This window comes from Octopus sinensis, linkage group LG15 (assembly GCF_006345805.1).
Source record: "Octopus sinensis linkage group LG15, ASM634580v1, whole genome shotgun sequence".
In the NCBI taxonomy this organism is placed as follows: domain Eukaryota; kingdom Metazoa; phylum Mollusca; class Cephalopoda; order Octopoda; family Octopodidae; genus Octopus; species Octopus sinensis.
In genome coordinates this window covers 10,775,775-10,796,924 of record NC_043011.1, presented here as the reverse complement: position 1 = coordinate 10,796,924, position 21,150 = coordinate 10,775,775, and the positions used below count along the sequence as shown (strand labels likewise).

General features: G+C 36.5%; 1 protein-coding gene across 4 annotated transcripts in view; it reads left to right on the top strand.

The window, feature by feature from the left end:
- Positions 1-21,150, top strand: part of LOC115219759 (calpain-5-like) — a 124,346-nt gene that overhangs the window by 53,158 nt on the left and 50,038 nt on the right. For all 4 annotated transcript variants that reach the window (XR_003882364.2, XM_036509455.1, XM_036509456.1 and 1 more), the window contains 3 exons: positions 4,440-4,571; positions 5,868-6,070; positions 6,527-6,710. Coding sequence is in view for 3 of the 4 variants with exons in the window: in XM_036509455.1 (XP_036365348.1) it covers positions 4,440-4,571; positions 5,868-6,070; positions 6,527-6,710 (519 nt within the window). In the remaining variant the exon portion in view is untranslated. The remainder of the gene's footprint in view (positions 1-4,439; positions 4,572-5,867; positions 6,071-6,526; positions 6,711-21,150) is intronic.

Sequence of the window (21,150 nt, the reverse complement as noted above, 5' to 3'; positions counted from 1 at the left end):
CCCCATTGCCATTTACCATTGCAGCCCCTTTCCAGAATGTACCCATTTACATACAATATCTCCATTACACCTATTTTCCCTGTTAACCTTCCTCTGGTATTGTTGTACCTCTTATGTGTCCATAGTTTACACCGAGTACACCATATGGAGTTTCTACCTATGCTTTTTCTACTGATCGAGCAGGGCCATTTACCTGAAGGAAGTCATGATTTGACAGCCTTCCTACTTACTAAGACTTTGGTTTTTGCAAGGTTGACCCTAAGGCCCTTCGATTCTAGACCTTGCTTCCACACCCTAAACTTCGTCTCCAGTTCTGACAGTGACTCAGCTATTAGAGCAACATCATCAGTATAGAGAAACTCCCAGGGGCAGCTTGTCTTGAATTCCTATGTTATTGCCTTGAGTTCTATAATGAATAAGAGGGGGCTGAGGACTGATCCCTGGTGATTACATATTTCTACTCAGAATTCTAATGCAAAATATTTTACTTTTTTGTAGATTAGTTAGGCATGATTCGCCCCTGCTTTTCAATCTCAGTATTTAAACTATGCATAGTACTGCTGTAGTACACATGCTGTGTGCACTCCTACAACACTGTCTTCTTTACATCTACGATACTTGTAGACCACATACATAATGAAAGAAAAGCAATTCAGAAGACCAGTTGCAAGGGCTAAAGTTTGTTGTTGCAGTAAACTCCATCACTTAAAACCTTTGCCACTACATGTAGAATGACCCCTAAATAAACAGACACATCTACAACAACCAAATCCTCTACTATAACGCCATGTTGACACTTTAACACTGCATGTCATATGATTGCATGTTGCAATGTGCAGTATGATCAATAACTGCATTTCGGAAGGTGTGCTGTGGTGGCTGTAAGTCTGGAACACTTGGTCTGTAGATCACAGTTATTCTAACAAGTGTCTCTGAGCCCTAGGCCACCGGGGCCCACATGAACACAACTACAATTAAGGTGCCACTACACAGCCTCATGACTAGTTAGAAATGGCTGGCACATTTCCTTATAGTCTTAAAAGAACAGATACATTGAACAATATAGTTCTATGTATGCAAGTTTTGAAAGGAAAAAAAAAAGACAGTATATTTACTGCTGGAAAACTTCAGATTGTAATTCTTGATCAGTTATGGCTTGGGTTTAAACACAGGTTTCAGTTGGTAATGAGTTTATTGATGAATAATTCAAGAGTATCACCTGTTCAATATATTACTTTTGCCCATCCCAGTAGAAGAGTTATTTATAGAAACATAGCCAGCTACAAGTGGTTGGTCTAGAATTTGTTAGTAATTTTAGATAAAACAGAAAAATAATATTTGTGAGTTGCTTGATGGTTTTGGTGGTGACTGGGTCAGTGGTTGTAAAATTGTTGCAGTAATATTAATGAGCTGAGATTTCAAGAAGTCTTATTTAATTAATCATCTCAGATGTATCTGGTTTTTCAATAAATGCACACACAGATACAGAGAAAGTGAAAAACAACAGCAAGTTTTACTTATGAGTTTTACTTATTCATTCATCTGTTGCTTTCAGAATGTTGAACAAAATAATAGGAAAAAATTACGTTAAGAATATTTTATAGGTTTAACATATGATCTAGGATGGAGTATTTAACATCATACAAGTTTATATACATTTATCACTTAAACTGTCACTTAAATTTATCACTTAAATTGTCACAACTTCTTTCCAGGACAATAACTGATGGTAAGGAAGTAAAATTTAGAGCTGTATTCCTTGTTTGTCTGTTTAAACTATAATGTTATCTAACACCCAGTATATTTCACTTATCACAACATTTAAATCTACTTGAAAATTTCTGATAGTGTAAGCATTGGAAATAACTGAATCTGTTTAAATATGAGTTAACAGACCATTTATTAACATTTGCAATATAGCATAACACTGAAAAATAGCTAAAAACAAGAAACAAAAAATAAAGAGAAGACCTAGAGTCCATGCAACTCATGATGTTACAATCTGGCAAAAATACAAAAGCAGAAAAGAAACCAATTGAAGTAAGATCATGAAGGGAATTAGTGGGAAGTGAGTTTAGATTTGTTACACAGTGGTCACATGAAGCTTTGTCTATAAAGATCTTTTATCAGTAACTATAAAAGCGCAATAAAAATTCTGAAGAGAAGACAAATAAAGTAGTTAAAGGAGAGAAAGAGTTTGAAGAGAGAGAGAGAGGGATGGAAATTAATGGAATTGTGAGTGAGAAGGAGGCGGGAGATTAAATTAGTGTTAATTAGTAAAGAAGAATAAATGAGAAAATAGAATTTACCAAAATAGAATTTAGCCAGTAATTCAAGCTTGTATTTCTAAAAGCAAGATCGTCAAAATGTTAAATGTTAAAATTGCCCCAAAATATTCCTTACAAAATAGTATTTATATCAAATAAAATGTTTTCTATATTCATCTATTTTTTCTATCTCCCCTTCACTCTCTCTCTCTTTCTCTCTCTCTCTCTCTATATATATATATATATATATCATCATCATTTAACATCTGTCTTCCATGCTGGTATGGGTTGAATGGTTTGGCAGGAGCCAGCCAGGTAGAAGGCTACCCCAGGCTACTGTGGCTGTTTAGGCAAGGTAGCCCCATAGGCCGAGATAGTGGTTGCTAACCCATAATGTAGCACTAATCTAATCTTAAGTATTCCATCGCAGACTCTGACTACCTCAATTACCTTATCGACCCATTTCTCTGCAAGAAGTATATCCATGCCCCTGACCCTGTCAGTGTTCCCTACCAATAAAGATCTTGTATCTATGTTCTTTGCCTGTGAGGAACCTAGCAGAGTCTCCTCTCCACCTTCTTTCTTGGATGCAGTACAAATCTACACATCTCTGTTCAAGCATCTCAACAATCTCATCAGACATACCCTGAGCCAACCCTGAGGGTGTGGGAGGTGTGAGCCCATGTGACCCTGAGATGGGGGACAGCAGCATCATGTACCTGAAAAGAAAGCTCGCATTTGGCAGAATTCATAAACAAACAACAGCCCTCAACCTGCATGCAGTACACCATCATTTTTATGCATTATATAATCACAACCTTACATAGGAGATAGACCCCAGGTAGGGGTGGGGATGGCATTACGCCTTTAGAAGTGTTCATGAGAGACAAGTGAAAGCTGTCAGAGGATAGGGACTTCCGGTACTGGTGGTGGAGAGTGAGAGGACAGGGATTTCCAGTATTGGTGGTGAGGGTGGGAGGCTGGGTGAACCACGAAACAGCAATACCTATATTAGGAAAATAGCAGATAGAATTTAAAACTCTTAGCAATTTCGGTCAGCCAATCTGTGACTTTTTAGGTAGATGGCCCTGCTTGATCTGTAGAAAAGGCATAGGTAGAAACTCTATAAGATGTACCCAGTGTAAGCTATTGACACATAAGAGGTGCAGCAATATGAAAGGAAGGCTAACTAGGAAAATAGTTTTTGTATGTGGAAGATGCCCAGGAGCAATAAACACTGAATATGTGCAGAGAACTGCTTCTGTCACATTCCATGGAGAAAACTAGAAGTAGTTGATAGCTTCCGTTACCTAGGTGACCAAGTCAGTAGTGGGGGAGGGTGTGCGGAAAGTGTAGCTGCTAGAATAAGAATAGCCTGGGCAAAGTTCAGAGAGCTCTTACCTCTGCTAGGGACAAAAGGCCTCTCGCTCAGAGTAGAAAGTAAACTGTATGAGGCATGTGTACAAACAGCCATGCTATATGGCAGTGAAACATGGGCTGTGACTGCTGAGGACATGTGTAAGCTCGCAAGGTGGCACACACTCTGGCTATGCTAGTGTTTGGGAGGAGTCATTAGATTCCCATTACTGATTCTGTTCTGATAACCAAACAAAGTTGATTCTTTCTACTTGTTGAACCTAAGTTCTATTACCTTCCATCGAACTATTTCTTGCTAACCCATAAGCTAGAGAAGTTGAGTCTGCATGTAAGCCTCCTCTAACTCCACTTAATTACCTCTGCATCCCAGTTTCAGGAAGATTCAAAAAGCCATGGAAACTCAAGAAGAAACTAGCTGTGTGCAAAGAGAAGCACAAATGTTATGATTTCGATGATGAGGATTGTCGTTTCCACATGACTTGTTGATGCAGTGAAAGGATCGTTATAATCATCGTTATTGTCATCATTGCTGTAGTTATCATCATCATCATCATTCTCATCTTCATTGATCATCATTCATTATCTATCACCATCATCAACCATCCATCACCATTCCCATTGTCATACTCAACATCATCCCCCACTCATCATTGTCAGCTGCACTACTCCCATCTCACAATCACTACTGTCATTCCTTGGTTTTATATCCATTTGGCTGACTTGAGCTGGAAAGGTTTCCAGACTTCTTGTTCCTTGAATGCACTCTGAGAAGATACCCCTTTAACCTATTTGCAGGATATTGCAGAGGACCCCAAGTTCTTTTTAGACTCAGCAAGTGCTGAAGATTTTGCACAAGGCAGTTTAGGAAACTGTTGGTTTGTTGCAGCTTGTGCTTCTGTGGCTGAGAACCCTGATCTATGGAAAAAGGTAAGATGAAATGTAACCCATTTATTGTAATGTTGAAGATAATGGGAGATAGTTTAAGACTAATGGATGCTGTTATTGTTTTCTTCGAAAAATAGGCAAAAAATGTGTAAGGTTACATGATGATAATATCAGTTCTGGATGAATGAAAGATAAAATCAATGTGTATGATATCAAAACTACATTTTATACTGTTCATTACTCATTGAAATTACTGCTTTCAGTTTTAAAATTCTATATTCTAATTTCAATTATCGATGATGATGATGACTGAAGTAAAGCTGTACATCTTATCTCATCAATAAGTTGTACCAAGTACCAACAATCAATATTGTTCAGTTATACATATTTTCTCCTTAAACATCAGTTCTATAGTAGAACAGTCATAAGCTTTTTTCAAACTGAAGACGGTTTCATTCCTCTGATAGCTATTTACTTGATGTTGATTCTCTTGAGAAAAACATGACCATCACACCTCTATAGACACCTACATTGTCATGTCTCTGAGAAACTACTAAGTAATTTCTTCAGAGTTGCACTTTTATGAGTAGATTAGCATATGAACGTCTGTTAGAAGTGTCAGTAGTTGAAATACTGCTATCACCACTGCATTATAACAAAGACCAGACAGCCGTAAATTGTTCATTTGAGAAATTCTGAATTTCATCAAATAAAACATTTTCAGTTTTTAAAAATTTTGGAATTTTGATAATTTTCATCCGGTTTCGAAAGGGTTAAATTTCCTCTACTGCACCCAAACAAAATTTGTTCATTTTAATTACACTTTTCCATGCTGTCCAACTAAAATATTTTACTTAAATGATTCTGTATTTCTTAAAATAGATAATTTTCAGCAATTTGTTTTTTTTTTAATTCTTAAATAACAAGTTGAATTCATTGCTCAGTTTAACTACACTAAACGACCTTTGAATGCCTTTGGCACAGACCATTCCATTGCAAGCCTTTTGGATAGTCTCCTATTTGACACTTACTCCCTCTCATTATATTCCCAGACTTTGAGGTTTTGAAAAATGTCACACATGCACACTTTACACTTCTGACAAAACAATTCTTTCACATCAGGTGACAGTATCATAAGGCTTACTGCAAGATTACTATTTAGAGTGAGTCTGTTGTGGAGATGCAGTAATAACTTGGATTGCAATGAAATTTACTGGACTGACATTTGTTACACAACACTGTGGCAAACCAAAGCCTTTAGGTATTCTGACATCGAGTTTTGGGCCTCATTAGTAAGTTGCCTTAGTTTTATACATATGTAATGTCTTTGGTATTCAGGTTGTTCCAGATTATGAAGAACAGGAATGGAGTCCTAAGAATAAATATGCAGGAATTTTCCACTTCAAGTTCTGGCAGATGGGTGACTGGGTTGATGTTGTTGTTGATGATCTTTTACCAACAATTAATGGAAAACTTATTTTCGCTCATTCAACTTCAAAGAATGAATTTTGGAGTGCTTTACTTGAGAAAGCATATGCAAAGTAAGACCAGCTTTATTTTTTTATGAGGAATTATTGGATTATGTTTGTTTCTTAAAGAGCTTCAGCTGTATTCTTTTGTTATCTTCAACCTATTATTAATATAATCTGAAGGCAAACATACTTCTGAAATTAATCTTAACATTTTGATATAAATTTAAATTTGATTCAATTTAATCAATTTTAAAACATTCTCTTCACCTTCACGTTTCTAAATTAAATAATCCTTCCTCTATACCTACCTCTCTATCTGCCTATGTATGTGTGTGTGTGTGTGTGTGTGTGTCTTCCACCATCTGTCCATTCAATCATCCATCCATCAGTTCATCCTAAATACACACACACACACACTTTGGGAAAGGCATAAATATCATTAGATTCTATTTTCTCTCTCTTCTGTATTTTTTTCGTTTGTCTAAAAGTAACAAACAATTATATGCACTGTCAATATTTTGATAGATTGTTTGGATCTTATGAAGCCCTAACAGGAGGGAAATCTCGTGATGCTATGGTTGATATGACTGGAGGTGTGGGAGAAAGTGTAAGATTAAGTGAATACAGAAGCCAAGAGAAGAAAGCAGAACTATTTAAATCTTTGCTCTATGCCTACGAGAACAAGGCTTTGATGAGTGCATCAATAATGGTAAGCAACAGCATTTCAGTATTGATACATCATGCTTCAGTATCTTTATAGTTTATTAGTTTATGACAGATATTGAATTGCATTAATTACTGGTCTTCATTAGAAACACTTAACTAATACAGAATTCAAATTATGACTTTCACAAATTCTTTCAAAGAATGCAATCTTCACTCACTTTAAGATGGCTTATTGTACCTGCAGCTATGTAGACATCAAGACAAGCAGACACAAACATATAAACATTCCCAACTACATTTATGCACATATACATAAAGGCAACCAGCCATACATGCACACACACACACATATACATATGATGGACTTCTTTTAGTTTCTGTCTATCATATATATGTATATATATATATATAACATGGTATATGAAGAAACAAAAATTTAGATAATCATTTTATATGTATGATTTACATCAACATAATAAATACATCATCATCATCATCATCATTGTTTAATGTCCACTTTCTATGCTAACATGGGTTATAATATAAAATTACATGAAGACAAGGAACATATCTATATATTATTTAGAAAGAAATAAGAGTTACATGAGGTAAAAATATGTTTGAAAAGGATAAATAAAGGTTGATATCTCGATTAAAAATCGTATTGTTAAAGTGACAAGGGTACAAAGTAGTAGCAGTATTGCTAGAAATAGGAGTCAAAACAACTCATTAGCCACAAAAAGCACAATCTTAGTAGGTTTACGAGAGAGACAGAGCGCTCTGCTTTACTGAGACAAAGCTCCTTACTGAAATAGCAGAAATACCCGCATCATGTGATTTTGAATTCTGATGCAGGGTATCTCAATTCTCATCAGTGGATCCTACATTATTTATAGTATACACATCTACCATTTTGAGACAACACATACTTTCAATGGTTTTTTTTCTCATAAGTTGGCGAGGTGAGTTGAACATAACTCTAGGTGCAGTAAGATCCACTGACAAGAATTGAGATTTTGTGTGGCTAATGAGTTGTTCTGACTCTTATTTCTAGCAATACTGGTACTACTTTGTACCCTTGTTACTTTAGGGATGTTTATAAATTTGCCTTTAGGTTTTAAATTGCTAATATGCCACACACACACACACACATATATCTTCATCATCAACATTTAATGTCTATTTTCCATGCTAGCATAGGTTGGATGGATGCGTATATATATATATATATATATATATATATATAATAATAATAATAATAATAATAATAAAGGGTAAAAATCATTAATGATTTTTACCAGGTGGTCTGCATGGAAATAAAAAAAAAAATTTACAAATATTTTATAATTATATACGTAATCATAACAAGGGCTTGGCTTGTGCCTCACCATGCACTGAAAAACAGACGTCTAAAGACACTATTACCACCATAAATTCTCCGAGAATAACACAGACTAGCAGAAGAAAGAAAATGAATTAAAACTTTCAGTTAACCACATACAAGATCCTGTTTCAGCTTAAAGTATGTGGTTAACCATGGGCGTAAGAGTGGCTGTGTGGTAAGAAGCTTGCTTCCCAACCACATGGTTCTGGGTTCAGTCGCACTGTGTGGCACTTTGGACAAGTGTCTTCTACTAAGCCTTGTTAGTGGATTTGGTAGATGGAAACTGAAAGAAGCCCATCGTATTTATATGTATATGTATCTGTGTGTGTCTGTGTTTATTCTTCCGTCAACACTCAACAACTAGTGTTGGTGTGTTTACATTTCCATAACTTAGTGGTTCGACAACATGAATTTCTTCCATCTTCTTCCTCTGTTAAAATATTTTGGAAAAATTATGTTAATGTGTCCTACTTGTTAAAATTCTATTTATTTATTTGTGCAGCTGAAGATGGCACTGCTTTTAAATTGATGTAATGATTGCATTGTTTAATTAAATGGAGCTGCTTGAAACAGTCATACTGCATCACTGTTTGATATCCAGATGCTTATTTTGATTATATATATATGTATAAATACAATGAACTTTGTATACAATGTATACATTGCTTGGTGCACTACAACTCATCAGAAATGGTAGCCAAAAGTACATGTACAATCATCATCATCATCATTGTTTAACGTCCGTTCTCCATGCTAACATGGGTTAAACAGTTTGACCGGGGTCTCGGAAGCCAGGAGGCTGCACCAGGCTCCAGTCTGATATGGCAGTATTTCTACAGCTGGATGCCCTTCCCAAACGCCAACTACTCCGTGAGTGTAGTGGGTGCTTTTTATGTGCCACCGGCACAGGGGCCAGTGGAGGCTAGCAATGGCTACAATTGTTTGGTTCTTTCTACATTCCACTGGCACAGAAGCCAGCCAAGGTGGCACTGGCATTGGCCACGTTCGGATGGTGCTTTTTACATGCCACCGGCACGGGTATCACAACTACAATTTCCATTTGATTTTTATTTTGATGTTATACTTGACTCAATAGGTCTCCTCAAGCACAGTAGGTAACCCTACGATCCAAGGTAAGCACAGCAGGTCGTTCTGCAATCCAAGATCCTTTGAATGGGCTGGGGCTGGTTGTGTGAAGCTGGTGTAGGATACAGCTATGAACTCTCTTTATTTCTCGGGTCTTCGCAGTCACAGCATATCTCCAGAGATCTTGGTATTTTGTCATTGCCTCTATGAGGCCCAGCGTACATTACATAGAATAATGCCCAGAAAGTGAACAGTGAATGAATAGTTTTAAAAATGGGGTGGGGGGAATAACAGGTGTACTGCTGGCAAATTTCAGGAACCATGGAAGTTTTGAAGGATGTAGTGTCCCAGCAACTAACAACTGATGCGGGTAGTTTATTCCATGCTTTAGCAATTCTGAGTGAAGCTGTTTGATAAGAGGAAGACTGAGGACTTGATGGGGATGCTGGGGTTAGAGGAATCAGTGGAACGACTGGCAAGGGTGAATGGAATGTGGTGGTATGGGTATGTGTTGAGGAGGGATGAGGAGCAGGTTCTGAGAAGGGTGCTTGATAAATGGACCACGAAAGTGAGGTAGACTGAGGAAAACATGGAGGGGACAGGTGGAAGAGGAGATTGGGAGGGTTGGCAAGATGGTGTGAGGGCAATTGCTATGGCATTGAGGTAGATCTGGCCACCCCTGTTAATGGGGACCAAACCCAGATTTAAAACACATGAGGATGATGATGATGGGTGCTGTGTTGTTTTCTGATTTTGTAAGTATGTCCATAAGTGTTAGACACATGGAATTCAAAAAGGTGCCCAAAGTTGTTGCTGGAAAGATCGTGGACCATGTTGTGGTTGTCTACCAAGTCATTTGCCGGCTGTTGGAGCTTTAATGTGTCCATGTGAAAGGAAGCAAAATGTTCAAAGTATGATTGATTCCTAATGGTGGATATTTGTCTGGTTGCATGTCTGAAAATAGTTACCAGGAGAGCGATATGTTGAGCAGGACTGGGATTCCATACTGATGATGCAAATTCTTTCACAACCAGTTGCAGAGAGTCTGGCCTTTAGTTGCTTGTGTGGCACAGAATTGAAGGCTTTATATAGCAACTCAATAAGTGAGAGTGTATGTGATGATGCGTGTGTGCTTACCCCTGAAAGGCTCTGAAACAATGTGTTCTCGAGAAAAACAAATTTGATTTTCAAAATCTGCCTCCCAAAGAAGAGGTTGTTCATAAATGATAATTAACAATTAATTAACAAATATAATTTGCTATGAGATATAATACGTTTAGATCGACAAATCTCTCATTATTTGTCTCTCACCTCACATTCTCTCCCCTTTATACCTTACTCTCCCTATATATTTTCCACACTCTTGTGCATTACTTCCATTCTGCTTAAAACCCCATCTTATAATGATTACTTTCAGCATGCACAAAATGCTAGCTTTCAAATCCTTGATTAGGTAAAAATTATCAAATTTAAACCGCTCTAACATTTTTCTAAAATTTTTCTAGAAGCAAAGAATCACAAAACCAGATTCAGTGTGAAAAAGTACGTTAATGTACCAAATTTGAAAATTTTCTCTTAATTTAAAAATTTAAAAATCTATCACAACAGAAAAGATCATTCTCTCTACTTGTCTATTTCTTTCATTTTTTGTGTTCCTCATTGTAAACTTCCCCCTCTTTCTATATATCTATCATACTCTCTCTCTATGTAAATGTATATCACTGTGTGTGTGTGTGAGTAAGGTATTTAATTAGGGTGATGGAATGACTTAAGAAAAGTGTGTAAAAGATAATTTATTTTAGTAAATATGGTTTTTCATGCTCTCTCCTCTCTCTCTCTCTCTCTCTCTCTCTCTCTCTCTCACACACACACACACACACACACACACACACACACACACACACACACACACATGTACTCACTTGGTGCTGAGTAGGAGTTAAAAATTTATATTACAAAATTTTCCTTGTTGTTTAAGCCACTGCATCATTCCATAAAATGTGTTTATGGGGAGAAAAATATTGAAAAGCATCAATACATGTCAGAGTGACAAAGAAACAGGGAAGGTACTAAGTGGTCGTATCATGTGCTAGAAACAACAGCTACATCTCCCTTAAATCACACATTGTTCAGTCTGAAAATTATATTGAAATTTAAACAGAAAAAGTTGCAGATTCAGACTGTCTGTATTTTATGATAAAAAAAAAATTTAGAAAAATCCCAAATTTTAGGATTTATGGTGTTGGCTGATGGCAATGTTTACGAAAAAGTTTTTAAAATATTTCACCAATGTTTTTAAATTGTTTCATTTCCTGTTTGAAAATGAAGGAAGTGAAGATTGTAATTGCTGATTTCCAAAATTTCTTTTTTTTGATCTTCAGGAGTTCTACCATTGTTCTTAAGTGAGTAGTGCAAAAAATATATAGATAAATAAATAAAATGGTCAAAATTGGTATTGAGTAGAGGGAGGGTTTGAATCAATTCTTAAATTTTCAAAATTTCTTTTATTTTTACTGAAAGGACATTTCCCATTGTTTTTAAGTGTGTAGTTAAAAAAAAAAGAAAATGGAAGATGGTGGGGAAGGGAATCAAATTCTTAAAAAAGGTCAAATGGAATTAAAAATTATTTTTATGCATTTGTGTAGGTTTAAACTAATTAAATATTATTTTACAAAATAATAAAATTAAAATTTCTTTGATTAAAACCCTTTCAAACATGGAAGTATCCAAAGAACATTTGAGGCACATAATGCTTTATGAGTACAAAAAAGGAAACTCTGCAGCCGAAGTGACTCGAAACATACACTCAGTTTATGGGAAAGAATGCTTGAATGAAAGAACTTGCAGAAGATGGTTTGCAAAATTCAGAAGTGGAGATTTCAGCCTTGAAGATGAAGATCAAATAGGACGTCCAATTGAGTTAATTAATAAGCTCCTTGAGGCATTACTTGAAGAAAATCCTGCATTATCAGTTGAAGAATTGGTAATAAAGCTTAGTTCAAACCATACAACTGTTCATCATCATCTTCAGCAACTTGGAAAGGTTCCTAAACTTGGAAAATGGGTGCCTCATGAATTGTCCAAAAGCAACCACAAATCCCAAGTCGACATCTGCCCTTCTCACCATTCTCGCGAACTCATTTCACCCTTTTTGGATAGACTTGTGACTGGTGACAAAAAATGGATCTTCTATCAAAATGTTAAATTTCATAAACAGTGGCTTGGTAAAAGGGAAAAACTCAACCACAACCGAGAAGGGAACTTCATGGGAAAAGGGTTCTTCTCTCTATCTGGTGGGATTTCAAAGGAGTAATTTCACTTTGAATTGTTACCACCTTATGCAACAATTAATACTCAAGTCTACTGTTAGCAATTAGAGCGTTTGAACCAACCTTTGAAGAAGAAAAGACCCGCTTTAGTGAATCGAAAAGGAGTGAAGTTTTGTCAGGACAATGCATGACCCCACACTGCAAAGATCACATCACAGAAGATCGAAGAGCTTGGTTGGGAAAAAATTTGGATCTTTTCCTTTTGATATCCAGATTTCAACATAATTTCTAGTTGACTAACCGATTTGAAACTTCGTATACTGGTAGAATGTGTCAAAAGAAAACATTATTTTCACTTGGCTTTTTTGATAAATTTGTAATTCGTTTGTTTAACGTATTTTAATTTTTCGAATTTTAACCAATCTTTTGAGCTGAAATCTATTGCTGCATTATCGATATTGATAAACAAATGAGGAGGGTTGTGTTGGCATGTGCTAGAAACATTAACAATATTTTTTTAATATTTTCTTAATTTTTTTTTACCATGGTTTTGAAGGGCCAAAAACAACAAAAACAAAACAATAATATGCCCAAATTGGTCTAGAGCGGGATATGAGGGTGCGCTTGGAGTGTGGTTTGTATTGTAAAAATTTGTGAAATATTTTTTCATAAAAGGATACCCCAGCTTGTCGGAGGCTGTGATATAAATTGGGAAAAAAATCCTCGACACCAGGTACATAATTTATCGACCCCGAAACGATGAAACATTGATCCCCCATTTCTGGTTTATTTACCTTTCGTGTAAATTTGTTCCGGCAAGGGGCTCTATTGACACCAGTGCGTGCGTGCATAACTGGTACTTAATTTATCCCTAACCCTAACCCCTAACCCTAACCCTATCTCGTGACAGCCTTCCGGCCTCGGTCGCTAGCTTTGGTTAGGTTTAGAGTTAGGGGTTCGGGTTAGGGGTTAGGGTTAGGGTTAGGGTTAGGTTTAGGTTTAGGGTTAGGGTTAGGGATAAATTAAGTACCAGTTATGTACTGGACTGGTCTAAACAACGGCAGTAATTCGTTATCGATATTGATAAATAAACGTGAATTTACTAATAATCGTAAAGAAAAAAAATCCCACTGTGGGGCCGGTAGGTTAGCCTGATATCGAACTCACGAATGCTAACGAAAACAAACATTAAATCAGGAATGAAATGTGTGTGCGTGTATAAATATATAAACATGTGCGTACGCACAGATGTATGTATAACATTTATGTGTGCGGATGACTAAAGAGCGAGACAGACAGAAGAGAGAAGGATGAATAACACTTGTGTGTGTGTGTGTGCTGTTTGCGTTAACAGTAACAGGATGTTTTCTGAGTTTTTAGATGCAGCAAATGATTTCAGCTCAAAAGAGGGCATAGGATTGGTTAAAATTCGAAGAATTAAACTACGTTAAACTTACAAATTACAAATTTATCAAAAAAGCCAAGTGAAAATAATGTTTTCTTTTGACACATTCTACCAGTATACAAAGTTTCAAATTGTTTAGTTAACTAGAAATTGTGTTGAAATCTGGTTATCAAAAGGAAAAGATCCCAAAATTCTTCATCCACCTTATTCTTCTGACCTTGCTCCTTCAGATTACCATTTGTTTCATACTTTACAGAATCATTTGGGGGACATAACTTTCACAAGCCAGGAGGAGGTCGAAACTGACATTGCAGAGTTCTTCGCTTTGAAACCAAAAGAGTTTTACATTGATGGGATTAAAAATCTTGTAAATAGATGGAAGGAAGTCATAGATAACCAGGAAAAGTACATTGATGATTAAATTTCAATTAAATATAACATTTGATCACTTGTTTTCTTTATTCAAAATTTGGACAGAACTTATGGGATGACCTGATATATATATATATATATATATATATATATATATATAGCCATTAGTCATTTTCACACGTGAAGGAGTTAGTGAGAGTGGAAGTTTGACCTAGCCCTCTGCAAAAAGGTGAAGCTGTTGGAAGGGGAAGAGTGTCCATGTTTTGCAGTTTTCTGTAGAACCCGGATACTGATGGACAAAGAACAAATACTTTCCAGAAATGACGCAATTCTTTTGCAAAAAAAAGCAAAAGAAATCGCATTCCTTGAAACAGCTTTCTTGGGTGTAACTCTGCAAAAATGCACAAAGATGATGTTTCACAGTATTTCGTAGATCTGTCGCAAGTTAAATAAAGAATATTAACTGAAAATAGTTTTAAACATTTGTTGAGTCATCTGTACTGTTCATGTGAGATTTGGACCAATTTGGTCAAAAATGAGGGATTTAAGGACAAAAAAACAGTTTTTTGCAATTGTTGGTCATACACGGATGAATTCTGTGCATATCGGAATCTCCTATCTTTATCTTCAGGTAATACAGTTCTATATTTAAGAGATGAGGAATTATGTACATTATTTACATTATTTACAATTGACTCCTCGGAAAAACTGGCAAGTCTTATAAGTGATGGTAGCTACAGCAAAGGAAAGAAAGACCCTACTTTGAAGACAGAGAGGAAGTTGCCACAGATCTTGATCAAGAACAAGGACCCTTTACACCAATGAAGTACAGACAACTGACTCAACACCATAGTAAACTACCACACATGTACAGTCTTTGTAAGATTCACAAGGATGGTATTCCATTAAGACCTTTAGTGAGCTGTAGAGGTTCAGCATGTCATCCACTGAGTTGCTTCCTTGTGGATGTAATCAGTCCATTAGCAGGAAAGTCAACATCGTACGTGAAGAATTCCACCCACTTCACAGAATTGATCAAGGATATCCCCATTGAATCCAACCAGATGGTGAATCTAGATGTGATAAGTCTGTTCACCAAAGTCCCAACTGGTGAAGCACTATCGATGATTCAAGAAAAACTAGTGATAGACACCATCTAAAAGAATGCACTAGTATACTGATAAGAAACTTGATGGAAATGTTGACCTTGTGTGCATAAACTACCTATTTCAGAATGGACACTGATATATATTGACAAGCAGAAGGTTTAGCTATGGGTTCGCTATCATCACCAATAATAGCCATGGAATACTTTGAGAATTTGGCTTTAGGATCAACACCACTAAAACCAACCCTATGGCTGTGATATGTTGATGACACCTTCATACTCTGGCCCTACCAAGTGCTGTTAGATCATGTGAACTCAATAAAGCCATCCATACAGTTCACAATGGAAAAAGAGAAATACAATCAGCTAGCATTCCTGGACGTATTAATAACATGCACCAAGTATGGATTCAAGACATCTGTATACCGCAAGCCAACCTTCACTGGACAATACCTCAACTTCAACTCCCACCATCCATACAGTGTAAAGAGAGGGATTGCTCAGTGCCTAAAACATCAAGCAATATGTATATAAGTAGCAATCATGAAACCCACCATGAAGAAATGATCAAGCTCAGTAACAATCTATTAAGCAACATCTACCCCAAAAGCATACTCTCCACTCCAATTATGAAGAAAAGAGAGGATGAAACCGATAAACTGTCCACAGTCTGTCTACCTATGGGAAAGGCCTCTCTGAAAAGATACAAAAGATATGCGGCCCATATGACATCAGGACAGTATTCAAGAGTAATACAACACTTTGCAAATATCTCCTTCGGATAAAATCACCAATAGAAGAGAACATGTCCAAAGACTGCGTGTACTCCATCCCATGCAGCTGTGATAGATTATACAAAGGTGAAACATGCTGCCCCCTCAAAATAAGGGTAGACGAACATTGCAAAACTGTAACACAGGAAGATATTGATAAATCGGGTATAGGTGATCATGTATGGAAAAATGGAGACCACCTACCCCTGTGGGATGAAGTTAAAATACGAAAACTAAAAGAAGCAGCACATATGCTAGGACACAACAACCTCCTAAGCAGACTGAGTGCAGATATGAGCAGCATATGGGAACCTGTATTAAGGAAGGATAGGAGAATATTAGATTTATAAGCCCTAAAATTCACTCTATAATTGACCACAGGCATATGGCATAGTGGTTAAGAGTGCAGGCTACTAACCCCAAGATTCCGAGTTTGCTTCTAGGCAGTGACCTGAATAATACTACTACTACTACTAATAATAATAATATCACCATGTCGCACACATATGGTTGTGATGCATGTGCCTATTGTACCTTTATCAGATGGGTAGTCATGATGGGTATACTGGGCTTCGTATATTTTACCCCAGTGTCACTTTGATGGGATGCACTGCTCTCTCACTCAATACTAATAATAATGATAATAATAATAATAACAACCACATAAAAAAATACCTTAGGAATGAGAACCCTGGTTTGAAATTTCCCCAAGATATCTGATGAAAGCTGGAGGGTATATCAGCCAAAACATTGTAGTAACAACAAAGATGAGGACAAATATCTATCAATTGTAAATAATGTAAATAATGTTTATCCTTAGGGTGAGTAAATAGTGTCTAAAGTTTGAACGCAATCTACCAAAGCAGTGAGAAGTTTTTGAAGATTTAAAGGGGTAAAAAGTGTATAAAATCGATTTTTTCACCGTTTCTCACATTGTTTTGTCACACACAGATGCCTTTGGACACAGAACAGATACTTGATAGAACCGCCATTACATGGTGGTTTTTTAGCCAGAGAAACCAAGGAAATCAGACTTTCCAGTAGAAAGTTTTCTACCGTGTAACTTTGCAAAAGTGTTTTCCACAATTTTCTTGGGAATCAGGGGTCCAAAGCAGTGCCAAAATATTCATCTGCAATGTCACAACATGGCAGTCCTTTTGACACCAAAATTATAGAAATTGGACATTCCTATAAAAACTTTGCTTGCGTGCAACTTTTGCTTTTTTTTTTTTGCAAGAGGTGTGGTGGGGTTCCCTTCAGTTTTATCGATTTTTCTCCTTGAAATGGGTATCCCAAAGCAGTGACCTGCCTGAGTAAATTTGCAATTTAATAAAAAAAATTTTCATCAAAATCAGATGAAAAATGTGGAAACGCATAAAAAGCATACACATACTGTAGTGAAGAATTCTGGGTAGAAGTAGGGCTCCACCAAGGTTCAGCCCTCAGTCTCCTTTTATCCATCATAGTCCTCCAGGCAATAACAGAGGAATTCAAAACGGGTTGCCCCTGGGAGCTCCTCTATGCTGATGACCTGTCCCTCATAGCAAAATCACTACCAGAACTAGAAAAGAAATTTTGGGTGTGGAAGCTGTGACTGTGAAGACCCGGCAAATAAAGTGAGTACATTGGATCATGGGCAACCTGCTGTGCTTGAGGAGACTTACTGAGTCATGTATATTAACATCAAAATGAAAATCAAATGGAAATTGTAGTTGTGATACCTGTGCCAGTGGCATGTAAAAACCACCATCCAAACGTGGCAGATGCCAGCGCCATCTTGACTGGCTTCTGTGCCAGTGGCACGTAAAAAATGCCAACCAGTTGTGGCCATTGCCAGCCTCCTCTGGCCCCTGTGCTGGTGGCACATAAAAAGCACCTACTACACTCATGGAGTAGTTGGTGTTAGGAAGGGCATCCAGCTGTAGAAAACACTGCCAGATCAGACTGGAGCCTGGTGCAGCCTCCTGGCTTCCCAGACCCCGGTCGAACTGTCCAACCCATGCTAGCATGGAAAACAGACATTAAACAATAATGATGATGATGATGATGACGATGATATATAAAATATATATCTATAAAACTCAGTGTTTTGACCCTGTCAAAGGCTCTCTCCAAGTCCACAAAAGTTAAGTATAGGGGTTTAGCTAGGTATTTCTGCAGTTGTGCTTCTACCTGGCACAAAACCGAACTGCATCTCATCTAAGCAGATTCTCTCCCTCATGAGATGGGCTATGACCCTCTCAGTGACCTTCATCACCTGATCCAGCAGTTTGATACCCCTGTAGTTATTTCTATCTAGAGCATCACCTTTACCCTTGTAGCAATTGACTATGGTGCTGCTGCCTGGTTTACAATATGGTGACTAGGCCATAGCCCACACCACCAGATATTTTAAGTATCTCAGCAGTGATTCCTGATGGGTCAGCGGCTTTTTCTGGCTTCATACACTTAATTGCTTTATCTACCAGGGAGCTGTCTATTCAGATAGCTGGTCCCTCTACTAGGTCAACATCTGGCAAGCTCTCCTCTCTCTATATATTTTATATACACATTTTTATATGCATATATATACACACACACACATATATATATATATATATATATATATATATATATAGATATATTGGTAAAAATGGTAAGATAACAAAAGAAAGAAATGTAAATAGAGGAAATTTATCTGGCCAGATAACCGAAGAGATGGTGGTGTGGATTTCCTCCTCGGCATCTGAAACTCAGAGTTTTATCTTGGCTGCTGAATAATTGTCACATATTATTTTACAGATATATATATATATATATATATATATATATATATATATATATATATGTAAAATTAAATAATCAGGGTAGAAAGTAATATTATCAATTAATATTAATTTCAACAAGTGGCTAGCATACTTAAAAAATGTCTGAGGACTCTGAGTGGGGACGTTTTGTATCTGGTTCTGCTGTTTCCTAACCCTAACCCCAACATTGCTTGACAATCGATGCTGGTGTGTTTACATCTCTGTAACTAAGTGGTTCAGCAAAAGAGACTGATGGAATAAGTAATAGGCTTACAAAGAATAAGTCCTGGAGTCAATTTGCTCGACTAAAGGCGGTGCTACAGCATGGCTGCAGTCAAATCACTGAAACAAGTAAAAAACAAGTATACCAACATGTATACACACACATGGACACACACACACACATGCACACACACACACAAGTGCTCTGGCTAAATTTCATAGTTTGCACGAAAGGAAAAGAAATACACAATGTTTCGTCTCAAAATAAAAGTATTTGAAAATGTCAGAAAATATCAAGTAGATTATGGCTGGGAGAAAACGATTTACTTGCAGTAGCCACCCTATGCTTCCACCACAACCTCAAAGCAGCTCTGGGATCTGGTGTATTCTAAAAGTTCTTTGAACACCTCTTTGATCTTGGTCACCTACTTGGCCTTGATGTTGCAGAGAGTGTGGTTGGTGTCTTTCTCAGTTGCTTCCATAAGATTACAGTCGGGGAATTAAGAAGCCAGTAATTGGGGCTGGTGAAGTTGTAGAAATCTTCAACAACCAGTTCTGACTCTTTCTGGAGGAATGGCATGGAGCCAAATCCTGCTGCCAGGCATATGGCCTTCTGGCAGCAACTTTCATCAGCCAGGGTTTGACCAGTCTTCAGCTGCTTCACATCGTTGCCGAACAAACGTTTTAGAAAAATAAAAAAGAAATAAGTGGAAATTTTACTGTTGAGTGTGTTAAATTATAAGGCACTAAAAGAGAATGACTCTCCCCAGACAACAGAATATGCTTCAACACACGAACTCATAAAGAATCTTGCAAACCAAATCCAAAAATGAAATATATATATATATATATATATATAAATTATGAGTTCGAGGTTATGCAACCATCTAAGGGATAAATGTATCCATAGGCACTACTGGTGTATTACCTCACTATGTATAAGCCTTACAAAAAATATATAAAAAAGAATAAAAGAATACAAAAAGTAAATACAACAGCATGTGTGAAAAAAGAAAAAAACAAAAAAAAGGTGGAAAAGAAGGAAAAAGAACATGAAGAACAAGAGGAAAGAAGGGATTGAAAGAGTAAGAAGTTGAAAATGGTAAGGAATAAAGAAATGGAATATTTTTTAGTAGTGGTCAAAAATGTTGAGTTCTTGTCAAAAGATGACCTTTTGTGAATCTTGATTTGAGGTCATTTTGTTAATTTTTCACAGTTTGTATAGTTTGTCCTTATTTAATCACATATATATACACACACACACTCATTCTTGTACATATTTACATACACATACATACACAATGGTCATCTTTTCCACCTTTTTTGCTTTTTTTCCTTTTTTCTACTGTTCTTTTTTCACACAGGCTGTTCTTTTTACTTTTTTTATTTTCTATCTTTTATTTATTTTCTATTTTTATTTTGTATTTGTTTACTTGTAAGAAAAAGTCTTTGGCTATACAACCAACCTTTTAAACCACAGAATTTCAGTTTGAAAATGACTATTGAAAAGCTTGAAACTCATTAGAGTAACTGCAAGCATTAGCATTAAAATGAAAATTATCCCCCACTCATTTTTTCAAACATAGAACTTTTTTTTTATTATACTACTATATACATATATATATATATATATGTTGGCTGACTGTCCCATCATTGCCAGGTAATTTTCACAAAAAAATGCCTTGACAAAATTTCAGAATAGCACATGCTTGTAAGTTGTATTCTCTTCATTTTGTCAGGGATTTTTCAAATCTTTTTTCTGTCACACTCTTGCTAATGATGGAGGGAAACTTTGTATAAAAAAATTTTTGAAAATTTATGAATCCCCCAACTCCTTCCTTTCTGGCCCAATTTTGTCCATTTTCTACTTCCTTTTTTTTGTACTTAAAAACAATCAGAGGCATATTTTCTGTTAAAAAAGAAACAAAAAATTTTAAACTGTATGAATTGTTTCAAACCCACCTCCCCAACTCAGGACTGATTTTGGCCAATTGTGCTTAAAAAGTGGACTATGTACTTAAAAAGGAAAGGAGAAGCTTTGGAGGTTAAAAAAAAATTTTTGGAAATTGCTGATCACA